General features: G+C 46.9%; 1 protein-coding gene across 4 annotated transcripts in view; it reads right to left on the reverse strand.

Moving 5' to 3' along the window:
* Positions 1-852: 852 nt before the first annotated feature.
* Dag1 (dystroglycan 1) overlaps positions 853-15,723 on the reverse strand; it is a 60,614-nt gene continuing 45,743 nt past the window's right edge. For all 4 annotated transcript variants that reach the window (XM_032910608.1, XM_032910605.1, XM_032910606.1 and 1 more), the window contains exons 3-4: positions 11,769-12,166; positions 853-4,641 (exon numbers count right to left, since the gene is read on the reverse strand). In XM_032910608.1, the coding sequence (XP_032766499.1) occupies positions 2,239-4,641; positions 11,769-12,047 (2,682 nt within the window). In that variant the 5' untranslated portion in view covers positions 12,048-12,166 and the 3' untranslated portion in view covers positions 853-2,238. The remainder of the gene's footprint in view (positions 4,642-11,768; positions 12,167-15,723) is intronic.

The raw sequence follows: 15,723 nt of genomic DNA on the forward strand, positions 1-15,723 counted from the left end.
GCTTAGGGAGGAGGCTGCCTGCAAAGGCATTGTTGCTCTTGTTATTCTGTTCACTGCCCCACTGCCTCCAGTTGCTATGACAACAGGCCACTCTGGGCCAGCCTCCTCTCTACATGGCAATGCCCAATGGTGGTGTTGCTAAGAGCAACAACAGTTATCTGGAAGGCTTTCCAAAGCCCTCACCTGGAATACTGGGATTGATTGATTGATTTTTGATGAGGTCACCAGATAATTTCATCAGGTCAGATCCCTGCTCTTGGGACATCAGGGAAACTCCAGCTTGGACCAGAGCTTGGAGGCACAAGGCCCAGTCACCAGCCATCCATGAAGCACTCATCGGCAGACTCCCCCATGGGGCACTGCTCCCCTAGAACCCTCCTAGGGGCTGAGCAGGAAGGGTAGGCCTTGTGGAGAATGCAGAAGGAACCACTGTTTGGAAGCAATGCTCCTGTCCTACAGGCTTCCCTTCCTGAGACAGCACGCCCTCTGCTAAACAGTCGATATGGCTTAGAAGTTACTGCTCCGTGTGCAAAGGGAGCCTGGGTCCACCCACCCACCCTCCATCAGGGAAGGGATACATTATTGCAAAAGGCATTCCTCCCTAAAAGGTACCCAAAATAACTCAGACATCAAGAAAAGGCATGCTCAAAATGGTTTCTTCCAAAGGAGGAGAATAAAGCAGAGTGGGTGCCCCTGAGTCATGGGACAGAGAAGCAGACAGATGGACAATGTTCTGCTAAAAAAGGCAAAGGAAGCCTCTATGTAATCCAGAATTTAACCCATTAGGAAAAGAAGGGGCCGGGAAGGGTCAAAATGAGCAAAGCCATCGGTTCCATGGAGTCAACACTAGGAGCTTGTACAAACTGCTGTTAAGCATCACCATTTTTTAATCTTTTTTTTAATAAAACAATTTGAGGCTGTATAAAAACTTTAGTAAAAAATTAGCTTTGAGAGCCCACAGATTTTTACTATGAACTATTGCTGGCACTCCTCCCCAGCCACCAGACCTTTTCCAGTTGTTCAGGCCCAAGGCCCAGGACTGGAGCGCCAGAGAAGAGGGGGCAGGGTGTATGGGGTAGGTAGGGCTGTGGACTGTTGGGACAAAGTGGCCAAGGTCAAGTGAGGAAAGAGCATCACATGACATAAAAATATTGCATCTTCACCAAAATGTCCCCCACTGAGTGTTTCAAAGACCATGGTATTCCTTTTAAGAGGAAAGGAAAAACAAAACAAAACAAAACAAAACCAAACCCACAGAGAAAGGGGAAAAGAAAGGTTGATGAGGTGGAGTCCTTCGACCTTCCCAGGTGCCCCTACGAGCAGCTGGCCCACCTTGGAGCACCTAGGTTGGAGGCCACAGCCACCAATGCCTTTTGGAGTCCCTTTCCCACAGAAATGAAGACCCCCTTGGTGGTAGGCCACTAGCGTGCATGGGGTAGAGGTCAGGATGTCCATGGCCCAAGAGGCCCCTCCAGCTTCCAGCCCCTGGCAACAGCGGGAGAGCAGACCCAGCACCAGGGCCCGGCACCTGAGCCAGGCCCAGGAGGCCCTCAGTCAGGCTCTGGGATATCAGAGCAACCAAGGTGACATAGTGTGAAAAAATAGGATTCCTTTGATAAAAAATACTGTCCCTTGGTCTTCTCTAAGTCTGAAACACCCTGGGAGCTTATTTTTAGCAAAGCAATTCCCCATACCCACCCAAAAATTATACATACAAGTTTAGGTAAACAGCAGATTAAATGTAAAAACTTAACCTTAATTTCTGAAAGTCCTTTGAATTTAATCTTTAGCTACTGTTTTCCATGTTACATCCTGCAGCTAGACACACGTGAATAGAAAAGACAGTACAGTTAGTGTTAAAGGCAAAATGCAGAGAGCTGGGGGCCACCCAGCACTGCCTGCGAGTTCATTCACGGTTCCTCGCTCCCTCCTCCTCCTACCTCTACTCAAACAGCGCTTTCAGAGCCATCAAAAACGCAGCGAAGACTTTTCTATGAACAAACAAAAAGCTGTTAGGCAAAAAATAAAAATAAAAAAAGTCCCCCAAAGTCTCTCCAGCAGCTTTGGGGTTTGGGAGGACCAGAGAGGGCGGGCTTGTCCAGGCCCCGTGTGTCAGTGTGCTAGGTCAGGTGTTGGGTACCGGTGGGCAACGGTCTGTGGGCCACCGGTCTCTACAGACAACACCGAGTTGTCTCCAGGCCTCTGCCCTACCCCTGCCTCCACCCAGGCGCTTGTGGGTTAAGGGGGTACATATGGAGGGGGTGATCGGTATGGGGTCATGTTCTTGGGACGGGAGCCCTTGCCCTCCATGGGAGCTGTGAAGGGTGGGGGTGGCTGGTAGGGAGGTGCATTAGGATCCTCATCCCGCAGGGGTGTGTACTCTCCCACAGTGTCCTGGTTCAGAGGAGTGGTCTCGGGCACACTCTGGTTAGGGTACTCAGGAGGAGGGAGGGGGGCCTTCTCTTCCTGCAGGATGAGCGGCATGCTGGAAGAGGGCGGGGGCTTAGAGTCATCCAGCTCATCTGCAAAGATAATAGGCACCCCCTTCTTGATAAAGGTGGCCTGGTCCTCCAGGGTCAGTTTGCCCTTCCTCTTCTTGCGATAGCAGATCATAGCAATGATTCCAGCAATGAGCAGGATGGCTGCAACCACAACAGCTGGGATGACTGTGTGCAGGTAAACATCATCCTCACTGCTCTTCTCAGGGTCCCTGTCTGGAACCTCTGTGGCCGGTGCTGCTGAGGTTCCAGGAGAGGGTGGTGCCACGGGGATAAACTGGAGGTGCCGACAACTGCCAGAGCCCGCCACAGCAACACTCAGAGCCTTGAAGTCAGGCTCCAGAGCATTGGAGAAGGCAGGACGAGGCTTCCCGTTTTCATCAGCAATCCTGCGGCTCAGCCCTACGATCTGCTCCTTGGGGCAGGGCTCCAGGGGCAGAGTGTTGTTGGTCCACTCGACCACAATAGAGCCCCGGGTGATGTTTTGAAGGGTGATGGAGCTGCAGTTCCTATCCCCAAAGGCAAAAGCCAGCTTCTTTACCAAAGCGATCTTCTTGTGGATGTCATTCACCACTGGTGCGGGATCCCCTGCAAGTTTGGCCTTGAATCTCGCGGGAGCTTTGTCCCCTTGTGGGCGCTTGTGAACATGGATCTCGAAGGCATCCACAGCAGAAAGGCCCCCTTTGTCCGTGGCGTGCATGAAATACTCATGTTTTCCGACATGGCTGCTGTCAGGCAGACCATACATGAGCTGGCTGTTGCTGTTAAACTGAACCCAGGATTTCTCACCCACCAGTTGCTGCTCTCGCAGCTTCAGGGTCAGCTTGAGCTTGTCCGTAGTGGTGTCCTCATTGTCATAGAAGGTGTCTGATGGGATCTTTACCTCAAAGTAAGTTCCTACCCAGGCATCAACCCTGTCGATGTGGTTCTTAAGCTCTGGCCGCTGGTTAGCTTCTCCCCCACGGGGCACTGCACTGGTGGTAGTGCGGATTCGAGTGGGTGGGGAAGCGGTCTCCAATCTGGTGATCGGTGCTTTGGTGGTGACCCGGGGCACTGGTCGGGGTGTCCGTGGTTTTTTGGTTGGCCTTCGAGTTGTGGTAGTTGACGAATCAGTTGAAGGCGTTGCTGGTTTTGGCGTGGATACTCGTGGCTTCTTTGTGGTAGTTGTTGGAGGAGTAACAACTGCTGTGGGCTCTACATAACCAGGAATTGTCAGTGTTGGGCGAATCTGGCCAGGAACTGTGGTACCAGCTTCTGACACCCGAGTAGGAGGGATAGGGCCCAGAGTTGGGGTCTGAATAATGGCACCTCGAGTCCGAATGGTGACCGTGGGCTTCCCTGGGACAGGATCCCTAACAGGAGGAGCCATGGTCTCTGTTGGAGGTGCAATGGCTGGAGATGTGGGAGTAGGCACTATCCTAGATGGTGGCTCCTGAATGGCGGTGGTTGGGGGTCCAATGGCAGTAACAGGTGTAGGAGTGGCATGGATCTGCCTCCGGATTCGTTTGGGGAGAGTGGGCTTCTTATTGGCAATGTGCCAACCCACCACAGGATAACCAAGGTGGGCAGACATGGTACCCTCCCTAGCAGGGGTTTCTACACCGCGGATGTCAGGGACGCTATTCTGGTTCAAGGAGCACCCTAGTTTCCAGGACAGCAGAGCCCCATTCTCTACCACTTTCTTAGCATTTCCTGGGCCAGCCATGAAGGCTGACATGTCAAATAGTCTATTATTGACTACAGGCACCAACTTCATGGTGTTAAGTTCTACTTCTGAGAAGCTCTGCATTCTGTTCAGTAGATCAATCCTTTGCTTTGGGGTCATCTTGGTGAGGTCGGCATCCAGAATCACTGTAAGGACAGTCACTGGCTCATCAGCTGCACAGGCAGATGACACTACTTCCCCAGGGTCTGACGAGGCTGCCCGGACAGACTGCGGCTCACTGTGGTCTTCAGGGTAGACCTCAATAGAGAACACACTGGCCGTCTGGGGCACGTGGCTTCCATTTGCTCCCAGGCGCGCAGCACTCACTGAGATGTAATGGACACCTTTATCAGTGTCAAGAGGAAGGCCTTCCAAAATATGACTGTGTGGATCCCAGTGTAGCCAGGACGGCAGGGCCTCCTTCCCTGCTGCAGACACCTGAAAGAAACACAAGGGTGAGTTATAAATGTTATCATCACTGCCAAGCCTAAAATGGTCACCATAATAAACCTCTGGTCTAACCTGAGCTATGTGATAAGCTGAAGGAGTAATTTAGATTTCCTGCTGGGCAATCCAACTCATCACGTCCCGAGGAAAGCAGTAATGCCCTGCTACATGGCACACAAGACTGGGACACATTAACACACAGTAGGATGCCCAGGTCCTTAAGGATGTATGGATTTGACTGGGAATTATAGTGCTCAGGGGTAATCCCAGAACTCAGGAGGCAGATCTAAGGAGAGGTGAGTTGAAGGCCAGACTGGGGTACAGTTTGAGATCTTGTCTCTAAACGCAAACAAACAAAACTAGAGAGATGGTTCAGCAGTTAAGAGGGCAGACTGCTCTTCCAGAGGCCTGGGGTTTTGTTCCTAGCATTCACATTGGCCAGCTGTAACTGCAGCTTCTGGAGATCCTAACCTACTCTGGCCTCTGTACACATAAATTCATGCAGGCAAACACACTAATACATAAATTTAAAAAAAATAAAAACCAAAGACTCTTGTGGACTCTTGTACAAGTGATTTACCCTACTTAGCTGCTGTTCAGTTAGGTCAGAACATTTTATTCCAGCCTGAAACACCCTTTCCAGTCCCCTCCATTACTCTTCACAGACACACACTGCTCAGGTTATACGCCCAGCTTAGAGTACCTTGCCTGCACACAAATGCAAGTGCACATAAGTCTGGGGATAAGGAAGGTCCATACCCCAGAATGACTTGTTCTACAATCACTTAATGCATTAAAGATAGGCCACACATTTCTTTTTTTTTTTTTTTTAATTTTTTTTAAAGATTTATTTATTATAAGTACACTGTAGCTGTCTTCACACACCAGAAGAGGGCACCAGACCCCATTACAGATGGTTGTGAGCCACCATGTGGTTGCTGGGATTTGAACTCAGGACCTCTAGAAGAGCAGTCAGTGCTCTTAACCACTGAGCCATCCCTCCAGCCCCAGGCCACACATTTCTTATAAAATAGTTGTAATGTCTATTTAAATGAATCCCACTTCTCAAACCCCAACAACTGTGGTACCTAGAGTAGGAGACTGAAACTATTTTAGAACCAATGTCTCAGAAATGAGCTCAGTTGACAGAATGCTTGTCTAGACTGTACCAAACCCTGGGCTCAATCTCTAGTACTAAATAAAGCGGGTATGGTAAATACATGGCGAGTTGGACTTAAGATGAAATACATAGGAGGCTGGAGAGATGGCTCAGAGCATTGACTACTCTTCCAGAGGTCCTGAGTTCAAATCCCAGCAACCACATGGTGGCTCACAACCATCTGTAATGAGATCTGATGCCCTCTTCTGGTGTGTCTGAGGACAGCTACAGTATACTCATATGTGCAAAGTAAATAAAAATATATTTTAAAAATGAAATGCATGGGGCTGGAGAGATGGCTCAGTGGTTAAGAGCACTGACTGCTCTCCCAGAGGTCCTGAGTTCAATTCCCAGCAACCACATGGCTCACAACCATCTGTAATGAGATTTGATGCCCTCTTCTGGTGTGTCTGAAGACAGTTACAGTGTACTCATATACATGAAATAAATAAAAAAATTTTTTTAAAAAATGAAATACATAAAACCATGTCTAAAGGAAGGAAGGAAGGAAGGAAGAAGAAAAGGAAAGAAAAGAAAAAAGTCGTCTCTAATCTCTAAAGGAGAGGTTATGAGAAAGAAACATGCACGGCCCGCTTCTGCCCTTGACACAGAAGAGTCCTAAGGAGCTCACTTCTTTATTTCCCCTAAAGAATTGCCTTTCAGCAGGAAGCCCTTTCCCGCAGTGGCATAAATTAAAATACTCAGAGCACCAAGGGAATTTCTATCAGCCGACAAGAGAGAAAGTGATGCTTGCTTCTAGCCCAGGTCCCACGCTCAGCTCCTCACCTTTGGGAAACACAAACTGCTGTCCCCAACTCAAGAAAGGCCACCCACTCTGTGCTCTGACTGAGAGTGCTTCAGTCCCACGGCCCTGCCCTAAGTCCAGAGACAAAGGACAATAGGAGGCGTCTTCAGGGGTTATTTGGAATTTAAGGCTACAGCTTAATACAGGCCCTATATAGGCCTCTGCCCTACGGCAGAGGAGTTAATGCCAGGCCTCTGGGCACCCCAGTGGCTGCCTGGGTCTCCTTCCTACCAAAATCCAGGAACCTGAGTGTCTGGAGAAGACTCCAGCTCAAACCTCAGATCTGTACCCCAAACCTCTTCTACAAGAGATTTTTAAATGCAGATTTAAATTCTGGTCTCGAGCTAGGTGTGGTGGCTCGTGCCTTTAATGCCAGCACTCGAGACAGTTCAAGGCCAACATGAGCTACAAGATGAGTTTCAAGGACAGCCAGGGATACACAGAGAAACCCTGTCTTAAATGAAAAGACAAAAACAAGAAAGCAGAAACAACAAACAACCCCTCATCTCCTTTAGTCTACACTGTGAGACGACTCTTAAGTTCAGTTCTAAGCCACTGCCTCCATAGTCTTTACTCAGGCCTTCTTACACAGAGCAGAACTCAGAAGACAGAGAGTTTGTGGCGGGATTGGCAGGGACTGTAGCAGAGAAGTATCCACAAGCACATGCCAGGAAATCCACCCAAGGGCTCTCACTCCAAACCTTCAAGGCATGGAGAAAGAGCAACTGAGTAGGAGTTTCCATTACTTATTCTTCATCAAAAAGGTTTCATTCAGTCTCAACAAGCCAGTCAAATATAGCCAAAAGGACAAAACTAAGACTCTTGCTACAACTGAATTAATTTTAATGAGTTTCTGTATCCAAAAATTGTAAGTGCTGTCATTCAGGGCCTGCAAGATACATCCATGCAGGAAGTGCAGGGAGCAGACTCCATGAACAAGTACTTGCACTGCTGACAGTAGTGCAAAATCAATTCCCTCAGATTACAAACCTGGTGCTTGGGTCTCTATGGTAGCATCTTTTTTTTTTTGAAGCTGGGGACCGAACCCAGGGCCTTGTGCTTCCTAGGCAAGCGCTCTACCACTGAGCTGAATCCCCAGCCCCTGTGGCAGCATCTTTTAACAAGCATGTCTGTACTCATGAAGCCCTGCGTCTTGCTCTGTGTTTACTTACAGACACGCTAGGTGCATTCTTTCCCTATTAAAGCCTATACCACCGGCTTAAGTAAAGTCCCTATAACCTTTGCTCAGACCTTGTCACTGGCCCTTAACCTGCAGCTCTCTCCCCTTAATGACATCAACCTAGTTAGGCCAACCTGCAAGATTCCCTAGAAGGTTGGCTGCAAGGAGTCACAGAAAACACTCTGAAGCACTCCCAATGAAGTAGTCATACCCCTGTGTTTTCTACCTTGCGGCATTCTGCAAATGCTAACAAACTGTGGCAGTCACAAGGCAGAGCTATAGGCCAGCAGGTCTAGCTTGAGGCCAGAGGGTCAGACATCGGAAGTGTAAACCACACCAAGAACAACTGCAGGGGAGAATCACTCGTCCTATGTCCAGATATATCAATGTCAACTATACTTGGTCCCCCTCACAAAGGCTAGAACCACAGGACCACATTCCAGCCCAGCTGCTACCCTCCTGATCTGGGCTATAAAGTACTTTATCTGATGCTAACTATTCTCTCCTAAACACTAATCACTGGGACCAGAGATGGCTCAGTGGTTAAGAGCACAACCACCTATAGTGACTCTAGTGTCAGGAAGTCTGATGCCCTCTCTGGCCTCTCCAGGTGTCTGCACACATGCGAGGCATATATTCAAACATGAACACACATACACAAAAAGATAGGCCTTTAAAAATCTAATCATCGTCTCCCCAAAAGAGCAGCTAAACATAGTTATAGCCACTCAAAAAGTTCCCACAGTCAGTCCTTCTACCCTAAGCCTTGGCATCTATTTTTACTTTATCATTTTATTTTTCAGCTCTTGCCAGTAAGTAAAAATAAATAAATAAATAAAATAAAAAAGGAAGCCTCTATTTTCAATAAGTATTAAGTTGATAAGTCTGGACAAATACCATTCTGACAGCCCACTCCCAAGGATGCTTTCCTTTGCCAACCCACATTTCCCGGTGTGCCATGCTCACAAGGAGTCCATTCAGACCCAGGGAACACCCACTCGAGGCAGGAAGAAACTGCAGTTCATCTCACGCAGGCTTCATTACCACAAAGCTCTCAAGCATCCACCAAAAAAAAAAAAAAAAAAAAAAAGCTCCTTTCATGAACCCCTCTTCCTGACCACAGAGAGTAGCCATTGTTCTTGGGGAAACAATTGGGTAGCCCATGCCAGCAGCTGAGCAGTCTCAGCAAGGGCTGCTCCCAGCCTGCCGACATCTTGGACTGAGGAAAAGTCCACATTGTCTGCAAGCAAGGAGGCTGAAAAAAGAAAAAGGGATGAAGAAAAGCGACCCTCACAGGCTGTACCAAAATGAGACCTCTGACAGGGTTTTACGGGGACGGCCCCATCTTTCAGGGGATATAAAGTGTGGCTTGCCTACTACGTTGTTTTATTTTTCCAGACAGGGCCTCACTTTGCAGCTGAGGCTGACCTCAAACTGAAAGACATCTTCCTGCACCTTACAATTACAGGCATGCTCCCTCCTACCCGGTACCGACTCCTCCCCAACTACTCTAAAGAGGAGGTACTAAGCCCCAGTCGCTGCTGGCTATCCACGCTGCAGGCTGGGCCATAGAGGGACCTGCAGCTGAAGACTCTCCATGATACACTATGGCCACAGCATGGCTGGAGTGGCCCAGATCCAACACTCGTGCCAATGTACAGAGGCTTTGAGAATTCACAGCAGGTCTGAGATGGAGAGGGATCTTTAGTCCCTCTGCTAGCTCAATACTATTTGAAGGTCTACTAGGTAACAGGAGGCAGCATCCAAGACTAACACAGAGCAGGAACCTCACCATGAATTGAGTACTGCAGATTGGTTTGCTCTGTTCTGTTTCATAGGCAAAGTCTTACTCTGGAACCCAGGCTGGCCTTCAACCACCTCAGCCTCCTAGAGTGCTGAGGCTATAGGCAAGTACCATGCCGAGTGTCCAGGAGGGATATTTAAGAAGAGAGTAGCAGGGTTTGTGGGAATATCTGTATAAATGCAGTATGTCCACCTCTTTTTTTTTTTTTAAGATTTATTTATTTATTATATATGAGTACACTGTAGCTGTCTTCAGACACACCAGAAGAGGGCATCGAATCTCCTTACAGATGGTTGTGAGCCACCATGTGGTTGCTGGGAATTGAACTCATGGTATGTCCACCTCTTAATAAGCATAGAAAATGGTAGAAGCCACAGAAACTTTTTCTTTCTCTCACATACTTTGCAAGCCTATGTAACTTTTTAAAAATCTTGTTTGTTTTTTGTTTGTTTGTTTGTTTGTTTTTTGGTTTTTTTTTTCTCCTCTTTTTTCTTTTTTTCGGAGCTGGGGACCGAACTCAGTAAAATCTTGTTTTTAGTTCATGTGTTTGACTGTTTGCTGGCATATATATCTGTGTCCCACATGCAGACTTTGTGCCATCAAAGGTCAGAGGAAGTATTTAAAACTTGAAGTTACAGATGGTTGTGAGCCACCACGTATGTGCTAAGAATTTAAACCAGGTCCACGGAACAAGTGTTTTAATCCTAAGCCATCCCTCTAGCCCTTCTGCTGTTATAATGGGGGAGGGGGTTCCTTTAACATAGACTTTTCAGCCACACCTGTAATCCCGCCACTCTCAGAAGCCGGTGAGAGACTCTTTCAAAATAAGTAAGTAAATACTTTTTCAAGCTTATTTTTACAAGTGAGAAAATCAAAGCTCCAAGAATCGGGTCATGCATTACTTTTCCAAATCCTCAGTCCATGCGAGCCTGGTTCTTGAGAGGAGGATGGCTAAGGAGACAAACTATTGTCTAGTATGCTGGGCAAGTAGTACAGGCTCATCAGCTAAACTGGTTCTTCTCCATGGGCAAATATGTTCAGATAAAATCCTGTTTTCCCAGTAAAAGCTCTTTATGCCACTGGTGAATAAGCCTGATACTACAAATATCTAACTCACTGTGTCAATTCAAGACACTTCTGGTCAAAATTAATCCATGTAAAACATTCCAATAGCCACAGGAACAAAGGCAACCAATGCTGAGTTTGAACATTCAGAGGGTCACATAAAAACAGGCGAGCAATGTATCCTTCAGTCCTTACCTAGGAGATTAGCATCTGGCTGCTGTCATGAAAAGAGTTCTATGGTCTGGTGGTGGTGCAGACCTTTATTCCAGTCATCAGGAGGCAGAAGCAAGGAAATCTCTGAATCCAAGGCCAGCCCAGGCTATAGAGCAAGTTCCTAGACAGTCAGAGCCAGTATAGTATTGTGTGTGTGTGTGTGTGTGTGTGTGTGTGTGTGTGTGTGTGTGTGTGTGTGTGTGTGTGTGTGTGTAAATCAATCGATGGAATTCATTAGCTCTATGAGCCAGGGTCTTCAGAAGTAAGGTATGGTTTACAGAGAAGGAGTCCAGAGGGGAAAAGAGAATAGGTCCATTCACATTAAAAGCAAAGAAGCAACAGATTTGCCTCTTCCTGCTAAGACTGGCATGGACTCTGGCTGTCAATCTAGAAGCCTGGGCTTGAATGTCAGAAAGGACACACCAGACTGTGAAAGTTTCAACCAAGAGCCGACAATATGAGTGCTGCTGGGCTGGAGGGGTGGCTCAGTGTTAAGAGCACTTGGTGCTCTTCCAGAGGTCCTGAGTTTGGTTCTCAGCACCTGCATGGCAGCTCACAACCCCGTGTAACTCCAGTTCCAGGGAACGCGCATCCTCTTCTGACTTCAGTGGACACAAGGCACACTGTGGTGTGCAATGTACATGTCAGCAACAATCAGACAACATTTTAAAAAGAAAGGAAAAACGGCTGCGGGGCATCTTTCCACGCTTAGGCTTAGGAGGAGGCATTCTAGGCGGGAGCTGCAGGCACACCCGTGGTATTCATACCTACATGTGAGTCCTCCAGCCAGCCCCAGATCAATAGATAAATAAATAAGGCACAACAAAGAAGTATCAAAACTAAACTAGAAGATGGGAACTCTTCCTCAGTTTGTTTTTACATGCAGTCTTACCTTGATAATTTCTCCACTGGAGGCAATTAAATCTGTTGGAATGCTCACTCGGAATGAGCGCCCAACAACAGCCGTGCCATCTGGAATGCCAACCACGGTGGGAACGGCCTCCTGGAAGTCCGAGAGAACTGAGTGCATGGACGCCTCAAGTTGGTTCTTCCAGTCCCTCACAGCCTCTGAAGGTTCACTGGGCCAGTGGGCTTGAGCCACAGCCACAGACAGTAGGAGGAGAAAGGTCTGTCCCCAGAGGGGGTGCAGTAGCCAGTTGTCCACAGACATGCTCACCCAGGCTAGGGTTTGCTCAAGCCAACAGTTGCTAAGGAAGGAAGCAAATGATGTGGTCCCAGGGTTGGATCCTCACCCTCGGCACAGCTGTTCCATCCTGCAGCACCCAGAGCCTAGAGAAGAAGAGCAGATTCAGACACTCAAACAATGTTGGCAGCTTTGAGACTATGCATTTCCCAAGTGCTTTGCCAAGACATTGCGCCCTAGTGAGAAGCCTCTGACTCCTGTGTTCTTCAGTAGCTATTTAGTGCTGGAGATGGATTGCTCTGGTGTGTGCAAACTGAATTTTGAAATTTTGTATAAAAACAAAATGTAAAATACCTCATTAGTAATTTGAAGGGAAGGCTGGAGAGGTGGCTCAGAGTTTAAGAGCACTGACTGCTCTTTCAGAGGTCCTGAGTTCAATTCCCAGCAACCACATGGTGGCTCACAACTGTCTATAACTCCAGTTCCAGGAGATCTGACGCCCTCACACAGACACGCATACAGGCAAAACACCAGTGCATATAAAATAAGTGAATACATCATTTAAAAATAATTTAAAGGGCTAATACATATTGAAACCATAGCATATTGAATCACACATTATTAAATGAATAAAAAAATTCTATAAAGTACAAATAGGTGAAATTAACTTCACCTGTTTATTTTGTTGTGAGAGGGAACTCTCTAAATGACATTAGTTGACATTTTCTCTCTAAGCGGAACTGTGTCTCTAGACCTTTGTTCTGAGTCATATCGCCAGCCCAGCAAAGCTACAACCACAGGCCTAAAAACACCACACTCAACCACAAGCCTAAAAACACCACACTCAACTTTTCTTTTTCTTTCTTTTTTAATTTTTCCTTTTACCTTTAATAATTTTATTTTATTTTAGGTTTTTTGAGACAGGGTCTCTCTATGTAGCCCTTGCTGCCCTAGAGCTCACCTGTTTCTGCCTCCTCAGTGCAGGGATTTAAGTAGTACACCACCATACCCAGCTTTGTATGTATGAATGGTTTGCTTACATGTGTGTCCTCAAAGGTCTGAAAATGTTTCAGATGCCCTGGAGCTGCACTTACAAATAATTGTAAGCTGCCATGAGTGATAGGAATTGAGCCCAGGACGATTGCAAGAGCTATAAATAAATGCTTCAAATCACTAAGCCATCTCTCTAGCCTCTCCAAATTTTCTTAGATCAATCATAAAAGTACAGAAGAATGTGTAGCGTTGACAAATCTCTGTCCTCAGGTATGTATGACATTTGTGTGTTTCTACTGAATCCTGGGATATGAAATAAATCTTAAGCAGGGTATAAAGGTTTATACTGGGGCCTGTAAAGCCTAGTGCAGAAGGAGAGTAAGGATAATGGCCTCAGGGTTTAGCCCAGCAGATTTGCTAGGGCTGTACAGCAAGACTTTCTCTCAAAAAACAAAGCAAGGGCCAGTGAGATGCCCTTAGTAAAGATTCACAATTCATAACACACACACACACACACACACACACACACACACACACACACACAAATGGGGTGGGTGGGGGTTAGTTATTTAATTAAAAAACATGGTGGCGGGCTGGAGAGATGGCTCAGTGGTTAAGAGCACCCGACTGCTCTTCCAGAGGTCATGAGTTCAATTCCCAGCAACCACATGGTGGCTCACAACCATCTGTAAAGAGATCCGATGCCCTCTTCTGGTGTATCAGAAGACAGCTACAGTGTACTTATATATAATAAATAAATCTTTAAAAAAAAAAAAAAAAAAAACATGGTGGCACAGGTCTGGAATCCTAGTCCTGAGAAGTGAAGCCAGGAGAACCAGAAATACAAGTATCTTTGACTCTATAGGGAGTTAGAGACCAGTTTTATAACCTTTGGACTTGAATCCTGTTCCCATGAATGTTGGGGAAAATTTGAAATAGTAACTAAAACCCAAACCCATCTCAGTATCTGGAGGTTCTGCCCTATTTACTCCACTCTACTCATCCTCCTATCTTTCTGCTCACTTTCTGTCTGTTCCCCACTCTCCCTCCCTAACCCTGCTCTAGCTGCTGGACCATAAACGTGGGTCAGCAATGAAGCTCCTGTCTAGCATTGCAAAGCCTGTGCTCAACTCCTGGAAGCACCAAAGGGGAAATTTCAGTACTAAGCGTGCACTTAATGGATAAACGGGAGGGAGGGTTTTTTATTTTTATTTTTCCTGCTTTTTTTTTTCTAATTCACTTTTCCATCTGCTAAGTCCAGTTGATCTTTTGCTTTCCCAGCCTGATTCTCAATTTTAAATTCCTAGCTTATTTGGAAACAGCACTAATTATAAGCCACACCCCACTAAAAGCATGAGCTTAGTCCTACTCTCTGTGGTCATGTGACAACGCGGGCGTCTGTTTCACAGGCGTGACTAAGATCTCTGCATTTAGCAGTCAGGCAATGCCCAGGGCACAACTCCAACTACTATGCACTGGTTTTCCATGCTCTGGGGAGAAAGACAATTTCTGCCACTTGGCTAAAAGCAGCCTGCGTGTCTTTCTGATGCTAGCTTTCTATAAGCAAGGGTCATGCCTACTTGTGCTAGAAGCTGTGTAGATTACATCCATCTGTCTATATTAAACGATCCCTCTGGGACAAATTTTAATTTTTAAAATTTCCTTATTGGGGAGAGGGTGCTTGCCACAGTAGACATGGGGAAGTAAAGGACAACTTTTGGGAATCTCCTTTTATCACATGGGCCTCAGGACTGGCACCAAGTGCCTTATCCATTAGGCCATCTTACTAATTCTAGAAAAACTTCTGTACAAGTCTCAAATGCTCTCACCTTGGTTACTAGAGTCTCCCTTCTTGCAGGGATCAAAGCCTAAAGAACAATACAAATTTAACTACTGTCATATAAAGTTGGGTGGATACAATCTGTTAGGAGAAAGGGTGCAGTGGTCCTGACAAGGCACCCACAGTTAACACTTCATGTACACATCACCTTCTGTGACACCAGTGCTCACGGCTGATACGCTAACTGTATTGCACTTGCACTCACTGCTGTCAAAGTTCTCCTACTAAGAGATGAGTGTGTGGTGTGGACAGGGATGCAGAGCAGGGCACACCAAGCAATCTGAGCCCGCAGGGATGCTCCTATGCCAGCAAAATACAATTCCATAAAAACAGGCCCTCTTGGAGCTTAACAAAGACCCTGGCTCTCTGAACACACATGTCCAGTGGCCCTGGTACACAGGGTAAAAGTAAAAGATAAGTTCACCTGACAGCAGTCTTAGACACTCTCCACCCTCACAGACCAGCAGAGAAACTTTAAAGGTATCAGAAGTGATGAAGAGGCCAAGTCTGGGTAGCTTAGGCCTAAAATCTCAGCAGCAGAGACGTTAAGACACGAGGATTTCAAACCTGAGCTTAGCTTGGGCAACCTAGCAAATTCTAGGCCGGGAGGGCTACAACAGGGAGACTTTGCACCCCAAAATGCTTAATTAGTTAAATATGTTAGAGGTTGGATAGGTGGTGTACACCTGAATTCCACCACTCACATAGCCAGACTGGGCTTCAAAACAGTGCTATTGCTTCCAGAGCCTGGGTGAGACAAAGCCTTCTGTGACAGCAGTGTAAGAGCAGCCACTCAAGCTGCTCAGGACTGTCCTGAGAGCTGGCAGTAACTAACGATTCCTTAACGGCCTGGATACTCACCCCTCGTCA

Source organism: Rattus rattus, chromosome 8 (assembly GCF_011064425.1).
Source record: "Rattus rattus isolate New Zealand chromosome 8, Rrattus_CSIRO_v1, whole genome shotgun sequence".
In the NCBI taxonomy this organism is placed as follows: Eukaryota; Metazoa; Chordata; class Mammalia; order Rodentia; family Muridae; genus Rattus; species Rattus rattus.